Raw genomic sequence first — 25,071 nt, forward strand, 5'->3', positions numbered from 1 at the left:
ATAGGTTTATTCCGATATCTCAAAATTTACGTGGTTTTCGGGACGCTCAAATTTGGGTTTTTGAAATTTTCAAACGGCGTTATTTCGGGTTCGTAGAACTAAAATTTGGGTATGGTAATTAGTCAAGTCTTCCTTTAATAACTTTGCTTTTTGACGTAAAATTGTAGTTGACGGGTCAAGGTCATCGTGAGCGTGAATTGTACATAATATAAGTCAATAAGAGAGATTCGTGAGCTTCTGTTTTTTTTTTTAATAAATAATAAATGACCAAAAAATCTGGTTTTTAGCACTTTTTCAAGCTCTCGATCTTGAAAATTAATTTGGAACCCAAATAACTTTTTTCTGTTTTAAATACCTCACAACACCTGAGGACAAAAAGAATTTTCTCTAGTTGTTCTATCAGATCATGTATTGCACGTTGGGTAACTTAAAGTCATTGATCTCCATGACCCGTGACCTTTTTGGAAACTTTTCTCAATGTGTGACACATGATTTGAAAGAAAATATTTAGAGGAGCATTTTGGTACCCTCCGGCTCACCTACCAATCTACAAATATTGAAAAGTGCATGACGTGGTGACGAGGCCATCCCCAAAGTTTGACAACAAAGGGCGCCACCATCCAAGGTAGCGCTCTCTTGTGAGCGGCGCATTTTGTATAGTGCAGGGGTGAAAGAGGGTGGATGAAGAGAAGAGGGAGCGAGCAACACTCTGCGCGTGCGTGCCGATTTCGTCACAGCAGTGCTCGGGGTGTTTGCGAAAATCAATAGCGATGTCTACCCTCCATAGACTGTGCAAGGATTAGCCAAGAAGCAGCAGAAGAAAACTTTCCAAATCGCGTGAAAACAAAAATATAAACAGTGAGTTTTCTTGTCAACGTCTAACAATAGGGTTGTTGATCACTTTATTTCTATGCGAAATTGGTTTCAAACAGTCGAAAGGGGCGAAATTGGTTTAATAACGTGCGGATGAAATTTTAAGCCCCTTTGAGATTTAAGAAAACAGCCAGTGCAAAAATATTGTCGTTTTGTGAGGAGCATATTTCATAGTAACCACAAACAACTTTCACTTATAATTCATCAATGATTAAAGCTTGATTTTCGATGATGCTCAAATTTCGTAAAAACAATAAAGTAATAAATTTTAAATAAATTGCCCAAACCTATTTGTCCAGATTAAGAATTTGTCAGAATTCTTTGTGTAATTCGGCCACAGTTCATAGATAATATAAAAGTGATCAAGTTATTTTTTGTTATATTTTTCTTTTCAATGTGGTTTTTCATTTTTAATGAAATCCAGCATTACGAGTGTTACCATTCAACTTAGTTATTATTTAATTCATTTAACTCATTATCTCAAATTAACCCATTCTTGAAATAAATTGTGTTTATTAATTTCTGGGAGTCTGAAATTAATTTTAGATTGATTCTTTCTCAGCATGATGTCCATCTTGGAGGCGACTGCCGAGTTGCCCTTCAACTGGACGGGGTGCACGGGGTGTGTGGTGGACGCGCCACCCCCTGACACAATCCTGCAAATCCCGCCGCCGCCACTGCCCAGTTTCCTGCAGCTGGCGCCGTTGCTGCTCGAGCAAGGCGGAAATCTGAGCAACAGCCTCTACCTGGAGGAGCAGGAGGACCACTTCGTGCCGCCCTGCAACCCGCACTGCGACTGGTCAAACACCCCTGGGGTCGAGTACGTCGAACTCTCGCGCAAGGGCACCGTCAGCCTCGACGACACCTGGTTCCTCATCGTCGTCGGCTCCAGTGTCGCCGTCCTGCTGCTCGGCGCCCTGCTCGCCTTTGCACTGCTCAAGTGCAAACAGTAAGTTTCTAAAATATGCAATTACTCCATAAATTAATTAAAAAAAAAACACACAAGTCACCGAAATGGAAGGAAAAACGGAATTGTAATTAGTGTCCCTAAATATTATACCCAAATCAAAGAACCCTAAGAAACGAATTAAACCAAATTTGATACCGGCTGCTAACAGATTTGCCCTAACTTAAAATTAAGAATCCTCAGATAAATAGTGTATTCATTAATTCCCAAACCCTACACTTCTAATTTAATGAATTCGGTCACTTTTTGTATCATAATGATTGATTCGATTTTCGATTTGATTAGAAATTATTTATCTTGTATTTCTTGGCCGTTTGAGGTAATGAAACGTGATTATTTAAATTTGAACTTCTGATTGAAAAATTATCTTTCTTATGAAATAAGCAATATTTTCAGTAAAATTATGAAAATTGATTTAATGTTTTTGATCAAAAATTTAAGTAATGATACAGTTTAAAATTTTAAAAATAAATAAAATTAGAGCCAAACCTCCTGTATATCCAGAAACAATTTATTTGATTTAAAACTATTCTTATCAGAGTCTTCAATGTTATTGAATAAACTAAAAAAGACGTTTCTTTTGCCATTTGCCCATAACTTTCAATCACTGGGACTGACTGGGACAAAGACTTGCTTTGACTCGTATTTCAAGTTTCAATTGAATTTCGAAGAGAAAATTTTTTTCTGTTACAAAATTTTAATTGAAAAAAAAAACGTGTATTTTCAGTCAGCGCAGTAGGAAAAACCAGATGGAGGCTTCGCGTGCGGCCGCGGCGGCCAAACTGCGTCCGATGAAGAGCGGCCACTGCTGCGGCCAGCCGAACGACCCGCACGCCCTGTGGGCCGCGCTCACCACCAAGGGCACCACGGCCCACTACGCGGTGCCCCCAGACCACCGGCTGCACCACGGCGTCGACTTCTGCAGGCCGTCGGCGCCCGCCTTCGGCTACTACGGCGCCCTCGACCCGCGCTTCCCTCCGACCAGCACCAACAAGAGCGAGCCCGGAACGCCCGAATCACAAATCTACGCAGAGATTCCCGACATTAAGGTGCGATTTAAAAGATTTAGGAGAATTCAAAAATTTGGTTTCTATTTGAAGTGATTGGTTGAGTTAATGCAAATCTTGGATAATGTCTTTTTTTAAAGATTAAATTAACAATTAAAATCCTCCTTTTTAATCAATTTCGGTCCGAAATTTATTCATGGATGAATTCCATGTAAAATAATTGTGTTCAAGGGTTTTGCTTTTTTCATGGGAAATGTTGTGTTTTCCCAATTTAAGAAAAATAGGTCTTATTAGATATAATTGGCTAAAAATTTAACAAACAACACATTTCTACCCACCTCAACCTCCACCCGTTTCCCTTTTAAGTATCAGTGTTGAAATCGCATTCGCCAAATTGTTTATTAAAATTGCATAAGGAACATAAACATGTGATACAGAATTGACAATAATTTTGTCCGTAATTTTTTAAGCAAGTAGTTCAAATTTTTATTATTGCTTAAAGTACTATTCAGTTTTATCATAAATTAGATTTACAAATTATAACAAAATTAATTATTTAATATTAATTAGCTATATGACGTTTTGATTAGCATAAAATATATTAATTTAAAAATCAACAGATTGTTTCAATTTTAAAATAAAATGATTTTTTTTTTTTATAAATTATGCGTCATTTTGATCTTGAAAGATTTAGCAACATTCTTGCTGCCAATATGTCAGGTTTTTTGTTGGCACCAATAAAAACTCTGCATTTTGCAATTTTCTGGTTATTTTTGAGAAATATTTCATGCTGCAAGCAATAAAACTATGCCTAGATACATGGCAATTGTTTAAAAATTGAGTATATTGATTTTTTTCAGGAATTTAACAGTTTTGAAGGCACCATATTGCATGAATTACCTTCTCATGATCATGATATTTATCTGTTTTTTATGAAAATAATGGACATTTTGCAAAAAAAAAACATGAAAAATAAAAATAATAATAATAAAACAGAAAAGTTCAGTGCACCGCATTTTCCTAAAAAAAAAAATCGAATATTTCCAAGCCCTGGTTAATTTTTGTCCGAATTTTAGTTTTTCAAACAAATTTATTTTTATGTAATAATTGAACGTAAAAAGCAAATAATAATTTAAAATTTGGGGGCAATATTGCTATGAGAAAATTTTTAGAGTCTCGGATATTAAAGAAATATATTAATAAATACAAATAAAATTATTTTAAATGGATTCATTTTCACATCATCTTTTTGTCCTTTTAACCTGAATAATTCTGTGAATAAATTTGGTTACTTTTTCCACAGCTGGGCAAACTGTCAAGCTTCGACAACACCGCTTTTGAAGACTACGCCTACGAGGACATGCCATCCGAGTCCTTTCCTCTGGCCGAAGTTTCCTTTTCCCGGCAGAGCACCCTGAGCCGCTTCGGCACCGCCAGACCCATGGTTTCGCCCCCGACACGGATCGACGCCCCCAATCTTCCCCCGCTGAACCAAATGAGGCAACGAAACCCTTTGCACATTTAATTACATAATTTTTTTCATTTACATTTTCATTACAAGCCTTTCCGATGCATTTATTTTACTTCGGGCGTAAAACTACGCACGTTTTTTTATTCTGACTGAAGCTTGTAACGATCTTGTGGTGATCAAAATAGAGAAAGCGTGTTTTAATTATAAATAATTTAACACGCGAAACAAAATTAATAATAATTAGTCTTTGTTAATTTTAAGGCTTTTTGCTTGAAGTTATCCAGGGTAATTTTGGAGCAATATATTGGCCAATGGAACTCGCAATGTGAAAAATTTACATAATTATATATCTAGTCATGCTAAATATTATTATGTCAGTAAATAATATACCATAAATGTGTACTAAAATCACAAGTGAATGTTTTCTAGAAAAATTTCACTGACGCACACTCAAAATTCGCCCTGTAAGATTTCCGTTTTCCGATTAAGCCACACTCGGAGAAGAAGAAGAATGAAAGCAATTATCAATTATATTGTATTTGACTCACCTGCGTTGAATTAGTTGTCGTGGAGGCCGAAAAGATTGTGTCAAATTCCTTTACTGCCGTTGAAGCCACTTCCGCCGGCTGCTGTCGGTCGACATGTGGCCGCTTTCGGACCGAATTTCGATCCGCAGGAACACTTGATGCACTATTTACATTATCAGCCATTGCTGAAATCCAAATTTGGCGAGCTGGATAGGTTTTTTCAGTGCAAACACGAGAAATAGCGACGAAGTTGCCAATCAACGCGAATTTGCATGAATCTGCTGGGGAATTTTCTGGATAAATAAACAAAAAAAAGTATTCCTTGCAGCACCAGCGGTGCCACCTGGCGGTGGGAAACGGAAGCAAACAATGGGACTTCAATTTTGTTAGAAAAAATGTGTTTATTTAGTGAATTTAATTTATTGAAAATAAATCACAGCTCTGCAATTCGAAAATAATAATCACAAATAATGTAAAAATAGCAGCTAAATAGGCTTTTCAGTTATAAATTTTATGCTCTCTCCAAGTTGAACCTGCTCTTTGTCTTTTGAAATTTTTGCAGAGGGTGATGATTTGATAAAATTCCCCATTTTTTAGGGCTTGAAAGTGGATGAAATTTGGGCGGTAATTTATTTATTAGAGAGAGCTAAAGGGTTGAGCAAATTTAATTCATGAATAAGAATTCACAAATCCAATTTTCAGCTCTAGTTAATATAGTTAATTTTTTGTTACTTATCTTTTTTAATCTTATTATTTATTTGTCCAATTCCAATAAATTATTTAAATTGAACATCTAATTTAAAAAATGGTGAATTATATGAATTGAAGCCAATTAAATTATCTTTTAAATATTTCAATAGCTTTTTTTTTTGCTGTCAGGGCAAGACAAAGTCTTGTCGGCCTGTGCACTCTTTATTTATGGTGCTGAAAGCACCATCCAATTTTTTTAATATTATTTTTTATAGGATGAACTTTATTAAAATGTTTTTATTTGTTTACCAACAGCCTACTGAAGGATCTAACAACATGCCAATTTTTTTTTTTCAAATTTAACTTTCGATAGCTTTTTGATTGGAATTTATTGTTATGCTTCTGCAGGCAACGAAAAATTTCTGACGAGAATCACTTTGGCCGCAACGACTGCAGGCGAGTCAAATAATCGCTTTTCTTGCTCCTCCGAATGCGAATTATTAAGTGCAATTTAATCAGCCTCTGGAAAGCGGAGTCCGTCATTGTGTCAGTGATCAACTAATTTATGTGAAATAGCAATATTTGTGTGTGAAAAAAGAAATTTGGAGTTAATTTTTCATTGTGATAGTCTTGTCTCAAAATAAAAATATGATTCTTCATTATCTAAGTGGTAAATTATCAAATAAAATTATTTCGATCAATTTTAAGATTTTATTAAACGATCCTTTTCAGGTAAATATTTTTTAATTGGGCATATATATTTGGCTACAGTAAATTGGCGCAAAACTTGTGAGCAAACAGGTAGGAGAAAGCTGAAAGCAGCCAGACGGTTTGCAAAAAGCAACCTGAAATAAATGAATTTCACATTGAGAAAAGAAAAATAATTAGAAAATTATGTGATACTTGTGAGTGAAGCTGCGGACACGGCGTGAATGTGAGTTGAGAGGTCCACGTGCCACATCAGGACGCCCATGCTGGAGGTGCACCTGATTTTCATGGTGTGCAGAAGGTTGTTGAAGAATTTTTTCTTGGCAGCCAACCTGAGGCCCAGCGTGACATATTCGAGGCCCTCTTCGTCAGTGACCGACCTGTACTGCGTCAAAAACGGTCCATCCTTGCTATCTTTCCCTGTCGGGATGATCTAAAATTTGCATGTTCCAAATCAATTTAAGCAGGCGTAGTGTTCGTTGTGTGTTTTGTGTATAATGCAAGCGCGGAACGAGGCAAGAAGTCAAAACATGTCTGAAAATATGCAACCGGCCGAGCACTTTTGCCGAGCGAATTGCATACTTGCACTTTTCAGGGGTTTCTCAATCGAGTTAAAAACTAGACGAAAAAGAGGGTGTATGACTAAAAAGTGTCACGTGTATAAAAAATGAGCATCAAGTTGCTAACCCTACGTTGTGATATGTCGAAATTATCCACCTGATTTCCGTTTATAAACCAATACAGAACTGCTAGAGGTTTTGAGGGGGCTGAGGTACAGTTCAAGTTTATCGGGTCTCCCTCATTGTACTTTTGCCTCAAACCTGTGATTTTCGGCGGGTCTTTCGGCAGCGCTGGAAATTTTTCATATAAATTTCCAATAATTTTAAAAAGCACTCTATTTACCCATGACGTTCATGTGAGCTTCGGCAACTTCTGTCAGAAATTCGGGCGCTTCTGAGGAAACTTCGCACCGGTAAGTTCCGCTGCTATCCAAATCGAGAAGGCGCAGAATAACCTGGTTGTCGTTGCTGCCCTTCAGCTAATCTCACCCAAACAAATTTTGCAAATTTTGAAACACAAACAAAATGAATTTTTTTTTTAATATTAGCGACTTACATCAACAGTAACTCCAGGAAGCGGGAACATTTGTCCCGAGGGCGTATCTGCTGGCACGAATCTGTAGAAAACGGAATTGTCCTTGTACCACTGTACAGAGTAAAGGGTGCCGTTTTGCAGGTCGTAAAAGCACTTGAGGGTGACGTCGCTGGATCTGAGCTTCTGCGACGGGACACGCAGCATGGTCAGTTTCAGGCCACTCGCGACTAATAACGAATCGCAATTTAGACCTTAAAAAAAAGCACCACTTATATACTCACAGTCCAAAAGGGCGAGCAGGGCCAAAAGAAGTTCCACCGCCGTCATATTTCGGAAGTTCAAAGCTCGTCGTTTTTCGGTTTCATTTTTTCTGTGCACTCTTTCCAAATGTTCTTCCAAACTAGGGCAAGCAGTCCCACCGTGCTCGGCCGACTACGATTGATTACCTGCGAGGTGGAGGCGAGAGGCCTTTCAAGTGCCAAGCACCGCGCGGCTAAGACAATAAGGGAGGTGGAAAATTGACGTTGTGTCACAGAGTTGTGCTCAAGTGCGGATTTGGCTAAAGTGACCAGTTAAGCTTCAAATGTGGCTCGCTCTTTATTGTGAAATAATGCACACGATTAATTTGACTTTGTTGATTTTAACAATAGAAAAACAAAAATAAACATAAATGCTACGTTTTATTTAAAATTTGAAAATTATTATGCAATTTATATTATTATAATTTCTTAATTTAAATATATTAATTAAATAATCTTTATTGACTCCCTACGACGTGCGCTATTTGCAACATAGTGCAAAAAAATTTTAAGAAACAAAACACAAATATTACAGATGTATCCTTGACTCTTCCGCGTCTTAAAACTTATGCACACAGACAAAACACCTCAAAATTGCTTCAAACATCCAACAACAAGGCTCTTAACAAATCGAAACAGACAACTTTTTATTCAAAGCAGACAAGCAAGTCAAAGAGTTATGTTTGCAAATTAACAAAGCCCGGGCCCAAACATTCGAATCACTCAAGCCCTTGAATGGTGATCGTGAACTTCACTTGTCCTCTTAATTTTGCATGACTCGAACACAAAAATTAAAAATACTGGAAGAATTTCAAATCGAGAGAAAAGCGTCCTTGCAGGACAAAGCGGCTCAATACTTACATGCCGATCCAATTGTTCCTGTTTGTTATAAAATTAAATTTTAAGTAAAGAGAAAAATAATAAACAAATATTAATGTATTAATGGTAGTAAAATAGAATATTTGCAAACCTTAATAAATTATTTTTATTATTATTATTATATTATAATTTTTTTATTAGTATAATAAATTATTATTATTTTTATCATTAATATTTAAATCTTGTGCATCCATTTATTATCAAGCATAAAACAAATTTTAATAATGTACCAATTTGCGCGGCTTCAGATATCACGCGCGTTTCGTTTCTGTCATTAAATAAAAGACGATTTGTTAATTATTTATATGGATTGCGTTTTTTATTTGGCGTTTTGCACGCGACGATTAATTAACTCACTATATGAGATTCCTTGCTACAGGTGCTGGAGATGAAGCAGTGTTGCTCTTATTTGTGGTATTAATACAAATTTTGAACAGATAGTGTTGGAAAATGACAGAATAGAAAAAAAAATGCGCGCTTTCAATATCTTCAATCATCAAAATGTTATCAGTAACACCTGTCGTTGTCAACTTCAAATAAAAAAGCAATTAATAAAAAAAAAACATAGTTTCACAACTTTCGATTTGGTTTTTATCTCTACCGTAGCAACTTATCTCGGAGCATCGCTCTTGATAAGAGTGATTTTTACATATACGCGACCAGTTTTAGTTTAGTTTGGTTGAACTCCGAGATGATCTCTACTGATGACCACACTCCTCTAGCTCCGAAAGCGAGCAAACTCCGCAGCAGACTCGTCACGCTGCTCATCTCGACGGCGGTCGCGATGCTCGTCTTGCTGGTTGTTCTTTCCTTTTTTGTGCCCGACAGTGCCTCGGAAGAAAACAAACCGCAACGACCTAACATTATTTTCATATTAGCTGATGATTTGGTGAGAAAATTTCAGAAAGCAATCCAAACAATTTGAAATTAATCCATTAATTATATTATTTATTTTGTAATAAATTTTCTGCTCAATTTTTTAATTTTTTTGTTTATAGGTCCGAGGCTTCTTATAATAAAATTGATATAATTATTTTAAAATGATTATAATAAGGATGAAACGACGTTGGATTCCATGGCAGCAATAAATTTTTAACCTTTAATTTTGGCATTATTTTTATATTAATTGGTTGATGACTTGGTTAGAAAAATTACAGAATACAACTCTTTTTTTAAATAATAATTTATTGTAAATTATTAAATCGTGTTTCCTTCATTTTTTAGTTTTCTCAATTATTTTCATTAATTTTTTGTATTAATGAGAGTAGAATTAAAACACTATTATAATTATTTATAATATTTATATTAAATTAATTATAATAGGGATGGAACGACGTCGGATTTCATGGCAGCAATCAACTCTCGACCCCTAATATTGACGCTCTGGCGTATTCAGGGACCATCCTGAACGACTATTACGTGTCGCCCTTATGCACACCTTCCAGGTCAGCCCTGATGACAGGAAAGCATCCAATTCACACAGGTTCTCATTTTTTGTTTCGTTCTGAATTATTTTAATTCGCTTTTGAATTGAAGGGATGCAGCATGAAGTGATTTACGGTTTTGAGCCGTGGGGCTTGGGACTGGAAGAAAAACTTCTGCCTGAGTATTTGAAGGAGTTGCAATACTCGACGCATTTGGTGGGCAAATGGCACTTGGGTCACTTTAAAGAGGAATACACGCCAACATACAGAGGATTTGACTCGCACTTTGGATTTTGGACCGGGCACCAAGACTATTACGACCACTACGCCGAAGAAAATGTAATTATTTGATTTATTTTTTTCTTGTTCATACAAATAAGAAATTGAAAATAAAATCTTTCAATTTTTTATTTTTAAAATATTAAACTTTATTCATAATTCCGCACAATTTTTTTTCACTGCGTTTTTCCTTCTAAAAATCATAATTTCCAGCCTGGTTTTTGGGGTTTCGATATGAGACGTGACATGAACGTGTCGCGGGACACGGTCGGACAATACACAACAACAGTTTTGACTGAGGAGGCGGTCAAGTTGATAGAAAATCACGACACCTCCAACCCAATGTTCTTGATGTTCGCGCACGCGGCGCCCCATGCTGGAAATCCGAGCATTCCTCTGCAGGCGCCTGATGACGTCGTGGCCATGTTTGACGTGGAAAATATTCCTGATGCGAGGAGACAAAAATACGCTGGTATTAAAAAAATAAAAATGGAAAAATTTCATATTACGCATGATTTATTTAAGCGATGGTTTGGCTACTGGACCAATCGGTTGGTGAAGTAATGCGAGCGCTCAAGAATAGAAACATGTTGGAAAACTCGATTGTCATATTTAGCTCCGACAATGGTGGCGCGGCGGCTAATTACAACCGTAATGTGGCGAGTAATTGGCCTTTGCGCGGAGGAAAGGACACGGTGAGGAGATGAAATGTTTTTTTAGAAATATTTTAAATTATTTAAATAAAAAAAATTAAGATTTGGGAGGGTGGCGTGAAAGCAGCTGCCTTTATTTGGAGCCCACTTTTGAATGAAGCCCGAAGGGTCTTCACTGAAATTTGCAGCATTCAGGACTGGCTGCCCACTTTGGTCGAAGCAGTGGGTGGTCCGAAGGTGCCGGGAATCGACGGGAAAAATATTTGGCCCGCGCTACACAATTCGAAACAAAAGACCTACGACGAGATTCTTATTCAAATCGATGACGCCAGAAATATTTCTGCCATTCGGTACAAAAACTACAAATATCTTTCAGGTACTAATTTACTAATTGTAAGCTGTATCAATATTTTATTTGTGATTAAAAAACCAGGCACAACGTGGGGTGGAATATATGACGTGTCCTTAGGTGCCGAAGGAAGAAAGGGAGAGTACGATCTGCAAGCAGTACAAAATAGTAGAGCTGCAAAAGTGATAAAAGAAACCCGATGGCCTCTTCCATCGACGAGTGCAATAGAAAATTTGAGGGGAAAAGCAACCGTAAATTGTGAAAAGGTTGAAATCTGGCATTATTTATTAGTTCATACAAATAAAGTGAATTTTTTTCAGGACGACGACGAATTGATCTGCAAACCGTCAAAAGGCGAAGAATGCTTGTTCGATTTGTCCGTCGACCCGTGCGAATCAATCAATTTGGCTCCAAGCAATCCTCGCATCGTGACAAGACTGAAATATTTGCTTCAATTGCACAACGAATCCGCAGTCGAGCCTCGAAACGCTCCCAGAGATCCTTTGAGCAATCCCAAATTTTGGGATTATGTGTGGACAAATTGGTTGGACTACCCTGCACCACCACACCTCGACTCCCAACTTGTGTTCCCAGATACTCGAGACATGGACATTTTATGAATTTGAAATAAACAAAAAAATACTGAAATGTATTGCACATATTTTTATTGATAGATCTAGCATAATTAATCAAATTTTGTACAAAAATTTCAAGTATGCTTTTTTAAATCTAAAATTTAGCAAAAATCTTTCCATTAATTCGAATAGAAACTGACAGATAGCACCAATAGTCAGTTTGACGGAGAACAAAACAAAATTACTTCTTTAAAATCACTGCTTATGCAACCAGCTGTGCCATGAATTATAATTTAAATTCAAGCTATGCACATTCTCTTTATACAGCCTAGGACGTCATTAAAAATAGAATTCCATAAATAAAAATTATTAAAAAAATGAATTTGGATATAATTTATAAACAAATAATATCGCAATATTGTTCAAACGAAAATATTTTTCTGTATATTCTAATTAAGATCTGGATGCGTAGATCAAACAAAAATCAATAAATTTGAAGTCTGATATTCGCCCAAGAATATGTCATATAAAACAGCAATAAAAATACCGACCATGAGAAATTAAAATTTTTTATCTAGCCAAATTAATGAATATTTACATTTACCAACTTTTTCTGCGCCAATAAAAAGTAAGTTTTGCACAATCGAAATTTGGTATAACTGTATAATTTTATTACGTCAAAACATCACGGCTTGACCTTGCGACTTGCGCGTCGATTCCTGACTTAAGTACTTTTACGAGCAATTGGCTCTTTCAAAGCGGCAATAAAATAACGGAGCCTCATTTTCACGCCCGACCGTGCATTTCGCCGCGGCGAAAACAAAGAGCAATAACTCACCTTGATCGACGGTGGGCCGCTTAAAATTTGCATTGTGTGTTTTTCAAAAGAGCACGTTAATCAGATCAAACGTTGCGTTTTGTCATCGAGGGTCAAGGTCGGGTCGAACGTGCGAGACTCGCGAAATACTTTGCAGAGGCTGCGCTCGTTAAAGTGATCGCGGCTCATCCACAACAATAAAAGGGATCTGTGCAAATAAGACACACAGGCTCGGTGCGTCAGTTGAGCCTTGAGTGCCGTGACCCACATTGTCGGCATTTGACGGAAAAACCGGCGAGAATCAGCTGCAGCATTTCAATGATTGAATCACTTTCAAGATTATTCATTGAATAATTTTTCCTTCCATGTATTTTAATCTTTGTGATCATTTCAGCTCATAAAAATTAAAAATTAAAATAAATTTCTGAAAAAAAATATGCTATTTAAAATCAGTTTCCTTTAAAAAAACTGCGGCTACTCAAAGTTTAAAAAAAATGGGAAAACTTTGCAAAATTTATCCTTTTGAAATATTTTTTTATCGAGCAATTTTCATTACATCTTTATCAAAAATTAGCTGTAACTGTTTAATAATTGTAGTTCATAGTTCATAACGAAATGGTTCTTATTTCCAAGAAAATACTGCACGGTATTAATTAAAGAAGTATCAAATTAAACTATAAACTACAAAGGACAGGATTTATTTTGTGAATTTGGCAACCCGCGTTGTTTGCTCGTCGAACAGGTTTGCCTAAGTGCCAGGCAGTTTTTATTGAGTTGCTTTTAGAACGAGAACCGCAAAAAAAATACAAAAAGTCTCTTCGTGTCTTCCTGGTTCAGTGTGATTTGTGAAAATATTGTAAGCAACTGGTCGCAGAGGTCAAAGGTCCAAGTCGCACCAATCTGTCTGCCGCCGCGAAGTTGCAGGAAACCCCTCCGGCAAGTGGGCAATATTTCAAAAGCAGAAGGATTAGGCCACGTGAATCTCATACATAAATTTGAAATAAATCAAAATTGTGTGTTGTTTTTAACATTAAAAATGCAAGAAACCTTTAAATTGCCTAATTTATCGCCTTCCCTGTCAATCAAAAAGCTGACTATTTTTATAAAAGTTAATTTTGATCTATTTTTAGAACCACAATTGGTTAAAAAATAATTTTTTAATGAACCCGGAAGATTAATTGAAACCGCAAAAATTTCTAGTAGTAAATGTGGTGTCTCACTTGTTGTCCGGACAAGTTTCGATAGCAATGATTTGAAATTGACATTAATTGGACCTAAACGAGTTTCACGCTGGCGTCGCGGCTTCTTTAAAAAAGAACTTGTCTAGTCAACTAAAAAAAAACACACACTTATGCTGTCTGATCCGTTCCTTCCCTTAAAAAGTTAACGCCCATTCGAAATGAGATTAAATCATCAGAAGATTCGCGGACCAAATTATCACACGAATTTGCCGCCACAGAAAAAACATCCTGCGCATTCCAGGCGACCAGCGAGACAAATTTTTCTCGGAACGCCTCTTTTGTTTTCACAGGTGCATGAACTTTTCCTTTTGCTCAATTCGGACGATCCTTGATGCAATTTTGGGAGCAGCACCGTTTCAAGATCAAACGACAAGCACGGGCGACCTTGGATTTCTTTTTTATTTTTGCTATTGCGTGCAAAATTCGAGCGCGACAGTTCTTTGCAGCTGTCAAGTATAAATTCATCGTTTAATATCGAAAAATAATTGCGGTTTGACGTGACCGGTGGGAAGTTCCTTGGTAAAATACTTAAAGTTATTAAAGCCATTTAGAAATTTTATTTATTTATTTTATGTGTCTGCTGTCGAGGCTAATCAAGACTCTTAGCAAATAAGCTGGAGATAAAAATCTTCGTACCGCGGCTAATTTACACGCTATTAAAAATTCAGATTACATTCACGCATTCACAGATTAAGTTTTTTTCCTGTAATTCCAAAACTACAGAGCTAACGAAGGGAATTTTTCTGTTAGATCGACGGATATAAATAAGTTATCATTAATTAATTCCTCATTGCAAATTTTTGAAAATTTTGATGAAATTTTGAAAAGTGATGAAACAATTTACACAAATAAACCAAGAATTATTTTAAAATCTAGTCTGATAATCTTGATAATAATAAATTATTAAAATAAACTTTTTTTAAAATAAACTTTTTTTAAAATAAACTTTAAAAAAATTGATAAATAAATAAATTGCGTATAAACAGTATTAAATTTATAATAAAATATTACTTCAAATTTATTAATTTTTAAAATTAAAATAATAATTGTTTTCCTAAAATGGCATTGTTTATTTTTTAATATATATTTTTCGCAAATTTGTTTAATTTTGAAGACCGTTTAGTCATGATCAGCCAAATATTTCGCCCCATAATAATTTAATTTCAATCTTAAAATTAGGTCATGCACATTCGCCTATATAACTATTGAAAGGCCTATATTAATTAAAATTCTAATTAATTCGCGTCGGCAAAGAAATATCACAATAATGTATGAAATTTTGGCAAATTTATTCTATTTTGAAGCCCGATTATTCATGATCAACCTAATATTTCGCCCAATAATTATTTAATTTCAATCTTAAAATTACGTCATGCAGATTCGCCTATTTAGCCATTGAAAGGCCTTTATTAATATAAATTCTAAATAATTCGCGTCGGCAAAGGAATATAACAATAATATATGAAATTTTCGCAAATTTATTCTATTTTGAAGCCCGATTATTCAAGATCAACCCAATATTTCGCCAAATAATAATTTAATTTCAATCTTTAAATTAGGTCATGCACATTCGCCTATTTAGCCATTGTAAGGCCTTTATTCATATAAATTCAAAATAATTCGAGTCGGCAAAAAAATATAACAATAATATATGAAATTTTCGCAAAATTATTCTATTTTGAAGCCCATTTATTCATGATATGCCCAATATTTTGACCAATAATAATTTAATTTCAATCTTAAAATTAGGTCATGCACATTCGCCTATATAGCCATTGTAAGGCCTATATTCATATAAATTCTAAATAATTCGCGTCGGCAAAGAAATATAACAATAATATATGAAATTTTTGCAAAATTATTCTATTTTGAAGACCGTTTAATCATGATCAACCCAATATTTAACCCAATAATAATTTAATTTCAATCTTAAAATTAGGTCATGCATATTCGCCTATTTAGCCATTGTAAGGCCTTTACTCATTTAAATTCTAAATAATTCGCGTCGGCAAAGAAATTTAACAATAATATATGAAATTTTCCCAAATTTATTCAATTTTGAAGACCGTTTAATCATGATCAGCCCAATATTTCGCCCAATAATAATTTAATTTCAATCTTAAAAATTGGTCATGCACATTCGCCTATATAGCCTTTGAAAGGCCTTTATTCATTTTAATTCTAAATAATTCGCGTCGGCAAAGGTATTTAACAATAATATATGAAATTTTGGCAAATTTAATCTTTTTTGAAGCCCGATAATTCAAGATCAACCCAATATTTCGCCCAATAATAGTTTAATTTCAATCTTAAAATTAGGTCATGCACATTCGCCTATATAGCCATTGTAAGGCCTATATTCATATAAATTCTAAATAATTCGCGTCGGCAAAGAAATATAACAATAATATGTGAAATTTTTGCAAAATTATTCTATTTTGAAGACCGTTTAATCATGATCAGCCCAATATTTCGCACAATAATAATTTAATTTCAATCTTAAAATTTGGTCATGCACATTCGCCTATATAGCCATTGTAAGGCCTATATTCATATAAATTCTAAATAATTCGCGTCGGCAAAGAAATATAACAATAATATGTGAAATTTTTGCAAAATTATTCTATTTTGAAGACCGTTTAATCATGATCAGCCCAATATTTCGCACAATAATAATTTAATTTCAATCTTAAAAATTGGTCATGCACATTCGCCTATATAGCCTTTGAAAGGCCTTTACTCATTTTAATTCTAAATAATTCGCGTCGGCAAAGAAATTTAACAATAATTTATGAAATTTTCTCAAATTTTTTCTATTTTGAAGACCGTTTAATCATGATCAGCTCAATATTTCGCCCAATAATAATTTAATTTCAAACTTAAAATTACGTCATGCACATTCGCCTATTTTGCCATTGTAAGGCCTATATTCATTTAAATTATAAATAATTCACGTCGGCAAAGAAATATACCAATAATATATGAAATTTACGCTAATTTATTCTATTTTGAAGTCCATTTATTCATGACCAGCCCAATATTTTGACCAATAATAATTTAATTTCGATCTTAAAAATGGGTCATGCACATTCGCCTATTAGCCATGGTAAGGCCTATATTCATATAAATTCTAAATAATTCGCCCCGGGAAAGGAATATAACAATAATATATGAAATTTTCGCAAATTTATTCTATTTTGAAGACCGTTTAATCATGATCAGCTCAATATTTTGACCAATAATAATTTGATTTCAATCTTAAAATTACGTCATGCAGATTCGCCTATATAGCCATTGAAAGGCCTTTATTCATTTAAATTCTAAATAATTCGCGTCGGCAAAGAAATTTAACAATAATATATGAAATTTTCGCAAATTTATTCTATTTTGAAGCCCGATTATTCAAGATCAACCTAATATTTCACCCAATAATAATTTAATTTCAATCTTAAAATTACGTCATGCAGATTCACCTATATAGCCATTGAAATGCCTTTATTCATTTAAATTCTAAATATTCGCGTCGGCAAAGAAATATAACAATAATATATGAAATTTTCCCAAATTTATTCTATTTTGAAGACCGTTTAATCATGATCAGCCCAATATTTCGCCCAATAATAATTTAATTTCAAACTTAAAATTACGTCATGCAGATTCGCCTATATAGCCATTGAAAGGCCTTTATTCATTTAAATTCTAAATATTTCGCGTCGGCAAAGAAATATAACAATAATATATGAAATTTTCGCAAATTTATTCAATTTTGAAGACCGTTTAGTCATGAACAGCCCAATATTTTGACCAATAATAATTTAATTTCGATCTTAAAAATGGGTCATGCACATTCGCCTATTTAGCCATGGTAAGGCCTATATTCATATAAATTCTAAATAATTCGCCCCGGGAAAGGAATATAACAATAATATATGAAATTTTCGCAAATTTATTCTATTTTGAAGCCCGATTATTCAAGATGAACTCATTATTTCGCCCAATAAAAATTTAATTTCAATCTTAAAATTAGGTCATGCACATTCGCCTATATAGCCATTGTGAGGCCTATATTCATATAAATTCTAAATAATTCGCATCGGCAAAGGAATATAACAATAATATATGAAATTTTCCCAAATTTATTCTATTTTGAAGACCGTTTAATCATGATCAGCCCAATATTTCGCCCAATAATAATTTAATTTCAAACTTAAAATTACGTCATGCAGATTCGCCTATATATTCATTGAAAGGCCTTTATTCATTTAAATTCTAAACAATTCGCGTCGGCAAAGAAATTTAACAATAATATATGAAATTTTCGCAAATTTATTCTATTTTGAAGCCCGATTATTCAAGATCAACCTAATATTTCGCCTAATAATAATGTAATTTCAATCTTAAAATTAGGTCATGCAGATTCGCCTATATAGCCATTGAAAGGCCTATATTCATATAAATTCTAAATAATTCGCGTCGGCAAAGGAATATAACAATAATATATGAAATTTTCGCAATTTTATTCTATTTTGAAGCCCGATTATTCAAGATCAACCTAATATTTCGCCTAATAATAATGTAATTTCAATCTTAAAATTAGGTCATGCAGATTCGCCTATATAGCCATTGAAAGGCCTATATTCATATAAATTCTAAATAATTCACGTCGGCAAAGGAATATAACAATAATATATGAAATTTACGCTAATTTATTCTATTTTGAAGCCCATTTATTCATGATCAGCCCAATATTTTGACCAATAATAATTTAATTTCGATCTTAAAAATGGTTCAAGTAAATTCGCCTATTTAGCCATTGTAAGGCCTATATTCATATAAATTCTAAATAATTCGCGTCAGCAAAGGTATTTAACAATAATATATGAACTTTACGCTAATTTATTCTACTTTGAAGCCCTTTTATTCATGATCAACCCTATATTTCGCCCAATAATAATTTGATTTCAATCTTAAATTTAGGTCATGCACATTCGCCTATATAGCCATTGAAAGGCCTTTATTCATTTAAATTCTAAATATTCGCGTCGGCAAAGAAATATAACAATAATATATGAAATTTTCCCAAATTTATTCTATTTTGAAGACCGTTTAATCATGATCAGCCCAATATTTCGCCCAATAATAATTTAATTTCAAACTTAAAATTACGTCATGCAGATTCGCCTATATAGCCATTGAAAGGCCTTTATTCATTTAAATTCTAAATATTTCGCGTCGGCAAAGAAATATAACAATAATATATGAAATTTTCGCAAATTTATTCAATTTTGAAGACCGTTTAGTCATGATCAGCCCAATATTTTGACCAATAATAATTTAATTTCGATCTTAAAAATGGGTCATGCACATTCGCCTATTTTGCCATGGTAAGGCCTATATTCATTTAAATTCTAAATAATTCGCGTCGGCAAAGGAATATAACAATAATATATGAAATTTACGCTCAATTATTCTATTTTGAAGCCCATTTATTCATAATCAGCCCAATATTTTGACCAATAATAATTTAATTTCGATCTTAAAAATGGGTCATGCACATTCGCCTATTTTGCCATGGTAAGGCCTATATTCATTTAAATTCTAAATAATTCGCGTCGGCAAAGGAATATAACAATAATATATGAAATTTTCGCAAATCTATTCTATTTTGAAGCCCGATTATTCAAGATCAACCCAATATTTTGACCAATAATAATTTAATTTCGATCTTAAAAATGGTTCAAGTACATTCGCCTATTTAGCCATTGTAAGGCCTATATTCATATAAATTCTAAATAATTCGCGTCAGCAAAGGTATTTAACAATATTATATGAAATTTACGCTAATTTATTCTACTTTGAAGCCCTTTTATTCATGATCAACCCTATATTTCGCCCAATAATAATTTGATTTCAATCTTAAAATTAGGTCATGCACATTCGCCTATATAGCCATTGAAAGGCCTTTACTCATTTAAATTCTAAATAATTCGCGTCGGCAAAGAAATATAACAATAATATATGAAATTTTCGCAAATCTATTCTATTTTGAAGCCCGATTATTCAAGATCAACCTAATATTTCGCCTAATAATAATTTAATTTCAATCTTAAAATTAGATCATGCACATTCGCCTATATAGCCATTGTAAGGCCTATATTCATATATATTCTAAATAATTCGCGTCGGCAAAGGAATATAACAATAATATATGAAATTTTCGCAAATTTATTCTATTTTGAAGCCCGATTATTCAAGATCAACCCAATATTTCGCCCAATAATAATTTAATTTCAATCTTAAAATTAGATCATGCACATTCGCCTATATAGCCATTGTAAGGCCTATATTCATATAAATTCTAAATAATTCGCGTCGGCAAAGGAATATAACAATAATATATGAAATTTTCGCAAATTTATTCTATTTTGAAGCCCGATTATTCAAGATCAACCTAACATTTCGCCCAATAATAATCTAATTTCAATCTTAAAATTAGGTCATGCACATCCGCCTATATAACCATTGTAAGGCCTATATTCATATAATTCTAAATAATTCACGTCGGCAAAGGAATATAACAATAATATATGAAATTTACGCTAATTTATTCTATTTTGAAGCCCATTTATTCATGATCAGCCCAATATTTTGACCAATAATAATTTAATTTCGATCTTAAAAATGGTTCAAGTACATTCGCCTATTTAGCCATTGTAAGGCCTATATTCATATAAATTCTAAATAATTCGCGTCAGCAAAGGTATTTAACAATAATATATGAAATTTACGCTAATTTATTCTATTTTGAAGACCGTTTAATCATGATCAGCCCAATATTTCGCCCAATAATAATTTAATTTCAAACTTAAAATTACGTCATGCAGATTCGCCTATATAGCCATTGAAAGGCCTTTATTCATTTAAATTCTAAACAATTCGCGTCGGCAAAGAAATTTAACAATAATATATGAAATTTTCGCAAATTTATTCTATTTTGAAGCCCGATTATTCAAGATCAACCTAATATTTCGCCTAATAATAATGTAATTTCAATCTTAAAATTAGGTCATGCAGATTCGCCTATATAGCCATTGAAAGGCCTATATTCATATAAATTCTAAATAATTCGCGTCGGCAAAGGAATATAACAATAATATATGAAATTTTCGCAATTTTATTCTATTTTGAAGCCCGATTATTCAAGATCAACCTAATATTTCGCCTAATAATAATGTAATTTCAATCTTAAATTTAGGTCATGCAGATTCGCCTATATAGCCATTGAAAGGCCTATATTCATATAAATTCTAAATAATTCACGTCGGCAAAGGAATATAACAATAATATATGAAATTTACGCTAATTTATTCTATTTTGAAGCCCATTTATTCATGATCAGCCCAATATTTCGCCCAATAATAATTTAATTTCAAACTTAAAATTACGTCATGCAGATTCGCCTATATAGCCATTGAAAGGCCTTTATTCATTTAAATTCTAAACAATTCGCGTCGGCAAAGAAATTTAACAATAATATATGAAATTTTCGCAAATTTATTCTATTTTGAAGCCCGATTATTCAAGATCAACCTAATATTTCGCCTAATAATAATGTAATTTCAATCTTAAAATTAGGTCATGCAGATTCGCCTATATAGCCATTGAAAGGCCTATATTCATATAAATTCTAAATAATTCGCGTCGGCAAAGGAATATAACAATAATATATGAAATTTTCGCAATTTTATTCTATTTTGAAGCCCGATTATTCAAGATCAACCTAATATTTCGCCTAATAATAATGTAATTTCAATCTTAAAATTAGGTCATGCAGATTCGCCTATATAGCCATTGAAAGGCCTATATTCATATAAATTCTAAATAATTCGCGTCAGCAAAGGTATTTAACAATAATATATGAACTTTACGCTAATTTATTCTACTTTGAAGCCCTTTTATTCATGATCAACCCTATATTTCGCCCAATAATAATTTGATTTCAATCTTAAATTTAGGTCATGCACATTCGCCTATATAGCCATTGAAAGGCCTTTATTCATTTAAATTCTAAATATTCGCGTCGGCAAAGAAATATAACAATAATATATGAAATTTTCCCAAATTTATTCTATTTTGAAGACCGTTTAATCATGATCAGCCCAATATTTCGCCCAATAATAATTTAATTTCAAACTTAAAATTACGTCATGCAGATTCGCCTATATAGCCATTGAAAGGCCTTTATTCATTTAAATTCTAAATATTTCGCGTCGGCAAAGAAATATAACAATAATATATGAAATTTTCGCAAATTTATTCAATTTTGAAGACCGTTTAGTCATGATCAGCCCAATATTTTGACCAATAATAATTTAATTTCGATCTTAAAAATGGGTCATGCACATTCGCCTATTTTGCCATGGTAAGGCCTATATTCATTTAAATTCTAAATATTCGCGTCGGCAAAGAAATATAACAATAATATATGAAATTTTCCCAAATTTATTCTATTTTGAAGACCGTTTAATCATGATCAGCCCAATATTTTGCCCAATAATAATTTAATTTCAATCTTAAAATTTGGTCATGCACATTTGCCTATATAGCCATTGAAAGGCCTATATTGATTTAAATTCTAAATAATTCGCGTCGGCAAAGAAATATAACAATAATATATGAAATTTTCGCAAATTTATTCTATTTTGAAGACCCTTTAGTCATGATCAGCCCAATATTTCGCCCAATTATAATTTAATTTTATTCTTAAAATTAGGTCATGCACATTCGCCTATTTATCCATTGAAAGGCCTATATTAAAATAAATTCTATTTTTGCACAAATTTTGTCGTATCAATTTCAAATTATTTTGATTTTGAGAATAGGAAATGAGAAAAAAATTAATATAACTATTATAAATATAGTTCTTTTATGGTGGTTGTAAATTGAATGTGTCAGTAAGAGTAATTTGCGCCTATTGCTGTAAATTAAGTAAAGATTCCTAAATCCGTCTCATTATCCAAGGTGTGTACTTCGGTTAGTAAAAAAAAGATTAATTTTCTTAATTTCACTTAATTTATAATAATAATAATAATAGAATCCGAATCTGGAGCTATATTATAACAGTAAAATTCAAATAATTTATTAATACAGTCTATTGCATGTTTTCCACCGTCGATGGTCTTTCAGAGCGATCAATCTTTGAAATCTCGGGGCATAAAAAGAAATTAATGTGGGAAATTGCTAGAGTAAATCCGCTATACTCACAGAAACCAAATTAACACATCACCGCACCCCGAAGAAATTTCCCCGGGGTCACGGCGGTGAGCAAATGAATGACCTCCTCCGTTCAGGGGAAAATCCAGGGGCGACCTTGGCGGCAGGGCGCGCTCGCCGTGGGTGCAGATTATATTATTTCAGGAAAATGCAAAGAAAGTTGTGCGCGTTGCACGCGGCGAGTGAGTCAGCGCACTGACCTTGTGTCAAGAAGTGCTGAGCTCTCAGTTGGCAAACATAAAACGCACCGGCGATGCAAAGAAATCATGTCAACTTCTACTATTTGCCTAATGGGCCATGCGTGTTCCAATATTTTGAGTAATTATGCAAACGGCCGGCCGCACGTGGTTGCATAACCGGAGCTAAAAATGAGCAGAATGCGAATGGCCTTAGCGGTCGCGGTCCAACATTGAAATGGGTGCGCGAGCGAGCGATCAAGCCCGAAACGCGCGTTTCCTGCAAGCGAGGAAGGATTTTCGATCTCAAGGCGGTCTTCTGCGAGTTTTTTTCATTCTCGCCGGCATCGCAATCAATCAACCGACGCACCTCTGCCCAATTGAATTACTGCAGAGCTGCTTCGCTTCCTACATGAATATAATTTCAAAGAGAAACAAAAAGTAGCCGTAATCATGATGAAAATGTGTAGTGCGCATTTTGTGTGTGTGTTCAAAATCATTTTAATTAACAAAGCGCTTTGAGGTTTATATAATTTATAACATTTTAAAACTTTTGAGAGGAACAAACATAAAATAAAATGACTGACCCCGATGAAGAAACCACTTGTGGTGGGAATTAATTTTTATATAATGGGGCTCTTGACGAAAATATAATATAAAATATTTAAATATTGATGAAACTGAACAAAATTGAATTGCTAGATTGTAAGACAGACAAGTTTTTACAATGGCAAAAGACCAAAATTCATAATATGAACAAAATTAAAGAAAAAATAAATTAATAAATAAAATAAAATTATATATTGTAAAATTAAATTATTTAAAAATAAATTTTATTAAATTATAAGTAAAAAAAATTTTTTTGTTTCTCTCTTTATTGATGGAATATGAGTGATTAAAGCTGTTTTTACAGATTTTTTTTTCTTCTGAAATTCAGATTATTTCCCTTCACAACGGTCGGCCAAGACGCTTTTGGGTGCTCCAAGGCCACACCCGCACATCTTCCCATAATAAATCGCGGCAGATGCTAATGGTCCTGAACTGCGTCATGATTTGTAGCCCTGTAATAAAAAATAAAACGGAAGAATTTCGTGTTATTTATTTATTTTTTGAAACACATGTAATTCCCGGGTAAAAAGAAGTGAATAAACGGAAATTTTATTCCCATCCCTATTCATGAAAACGCAGGAGATGCGTCATTAAAAGGAAATTAATTGTGCAGGGATCACTGCTGGAAATCCTTGCCTCTGCGGTCAAAACCTTCTTCTTCACTTTCGGATTTCATAAAAAATTTTAGGAGCCGAACAAAGAGCGCTTTGCAGATGAGCACGTCAGTTTGAGAAGATCATTATTTATTGAAAGAGATATTCATTCGCGTCTAATTTGCAACTCTTGTTGATTTTCACGCATGGTTCGCTGCTCAATCAGATATGAGTAATGCAATTGTGGTGTTGCAACAACGTCTCCAGCATGATGCATATAAAAAGGGCGCAGTACGACAAAGAGCATCGCACTTTCCTATCGCTTTATTAAGTTGTTTTGAAGGCGAATGAGTAACAGGAGCTGCAATTAATCAATTGCCACCTTTAGAAATCAGCAAAAATTTGACTAATGCTAATTAAAATTAGTAATATTTTAGAGAATTTTAGTAAAATATAATAAAAGAATGAACCAAGTACATTAATTGTCTGACATTCAATTCAAATCCGAACTAATAAAAAAATTAGAGCACCTTGAAAACGGCAATGTGCGGTTATTTGCATAATTT

The 25,071-nt window shown here is 33.6% G+C and overlaps 3 protein-coding genes across 4 annotated transcripts; 2 read left to right on the forward strand and 1 right to left on the reverse strand.

Annotated features, from left to right (window-relative positions):
* Positions 1-725: 725 nt before the first annotated feature.
* On the forward strand, positions 726-5,893 carry LOC132200770 (uncharacterized). Its single transcript, XM_059626473.1, has 4 exons — positions 726-858; positions 1,436-1,822; positions 2,568-2,889; positions 4,151-5,893. Exons 2-4 carry the CDS (start codon positions 1,437-1,439, stop codon positions 4,370-4,372), a joined length of 930 nt encoding a protein of 309 aa, XP_059482456.1. The 5' UTR covers positions 726-858; position 1,436; the 3' UTR covers positions 4,373-5,893.
* Positions 5,894-6,243: 350 nt separating this feature from the next.
* On the reverse strand, positions 6,244-7,759 carry LOC132200772 (V-set and immunoglobulin domain-containing protein 1-like). 2 transcript variants are annotated; one of them, XM_059626477.1, is made up of 6 exons: positions 7,620-7,759; positions 7,360-7,565; positions 7,147-7,282; positions 6,961-7,094; positions 6,439-6,676; positions 6,244-6,380 (listed from the first exon to the last, which is right to left on the reverse strand). In XM_059626477.1, the coding sequence occupies exons 1-6, from the start codon at positions 7,663-7,665 to the stop codon at positions 6,301-6,303; spliced, it is 840 nt and encodes a 279-aa protein (XP_059482460.1). In that variant the 5' UTR covers positions 7,666-7,759; the 3' UTR covers positions 6,244-6,300. The 2 variants fall into 2 exon arrangements, with proteins under 2 accessions (XP_059482460.1, XP_059482459.1); XM_059626476.1 differs by having other exon boundaries at positions 6,931-7,094.
* A 1,425-nt stretch (positions 7,760-9,184) lies between these two features.
* Positions 9,185-11,886, forward strand: LOC132200771 (arylsulfatase B-like). Its single transcript, XM_059626474.1, has 8 exons — positions 9,185-9,405; positions 9,840-9,999; positions 10,053-10,279; positions 10,433-10,691; positions 10,745-10,914; positions 10,975-11,248; positions 11,306-11,487; positions 11,542-11,886. Exons 1-8 carry the CDS (start codon positions 9,208-9,210, stop codon positions 11,839-11,841), a joined length of 1,770 nt encoding a protein of 589 aa, XP_059482457.1. The 5' UTR covers positions 9,185-9,207; the 3' UTR covers positions 11,842-11,886.
* Positions 11,887-25,071: the final 13,185 nt, after the last annotated feature.

Source organism: Neocloeon triangulifer, unplaced genomic scaffold, assembly GCF_031216515.1.
Source record: "Neocloeon triangulifer isolate White Clay Creek 2 clone unplaced genomic scaffold, ASM3121651v1 ptg000014l, whole genome shotgun sequence".
NCBI classification, from domain to species: Eukaryota; Metazoa; Arthropoda; class Insecta; order Ephemeroptera; family Baetidae; genus Neocloeon; species Neocloeon triangulifer.

Excerpts from the sequence above, each read along its gene's own strand:
- LOC132200771 (XM_059626474.1), top strand. The coding sequence starts at position 9,208 with ATGATCTCTACTGATGACCACACTCCTCTAGCTCCGAAAGCGAGCAAA. Across the intron at positions 9,406-9,839 it reads TCATATTAGCTGATGATTTG|GGATGGAACGACGTCGGATT; the intron begins GTGAGAAAATTT and ends TAATTATAATAG. Across the intron at positions 11,488-11,541 it reads CAACCGTAAATTGTGAAAAG|GACGACGACGAATTGATCTG; the intron begins GTTGAAATCTGG and ends AATTTTTTTCAG.
- LOC132200770 (XM_059626473.1), top strand. The coding sequence starts at position 1,437 with ATGATGTCCATCTTGGAGGCGACTGCCGAGTTGCCCTTCAACTGGACG. Across the intron at positions 1,823-2,567 it reads GCACTGCTCAAGTGCAAACA|TCAGCGCAGTAGGAAAAACC; the intron begins GTAAGTTTCTAA and ends GTGTATTTTCAG. Across the intron at positions 2,890-4,150 it reads CAGAGATTCCCGACATTAAG|CTGGGCAAACTGTCAAGCTT; the intron begins GTGCGATTTAAA and ends CTTTTTCCACAG.
- LOC132200772 (XM_059626476.1), bottom strand. The coding sequence starts at position 7,665 with ATGACGGCGGTGGAACTTCTTTTGGCCCTGCTCGCCCTTTTGGACT. Across the intron at positions 7,283-7,359 it reads TTCCTGGAGTTACTGTTGAT|CTGAAGGGCAGCAACGACAA; the intron begins GTAAGTCGCTAA and ends GGGTGAGATTAG. Across the intron at positions 6,677-6,930 it reads TCGACATATCACAACGTAGG|ATCATCCCGACAGGGAAAGA; the intron begins GTTAGCAACTTG and ends TGCAAATTTTAG.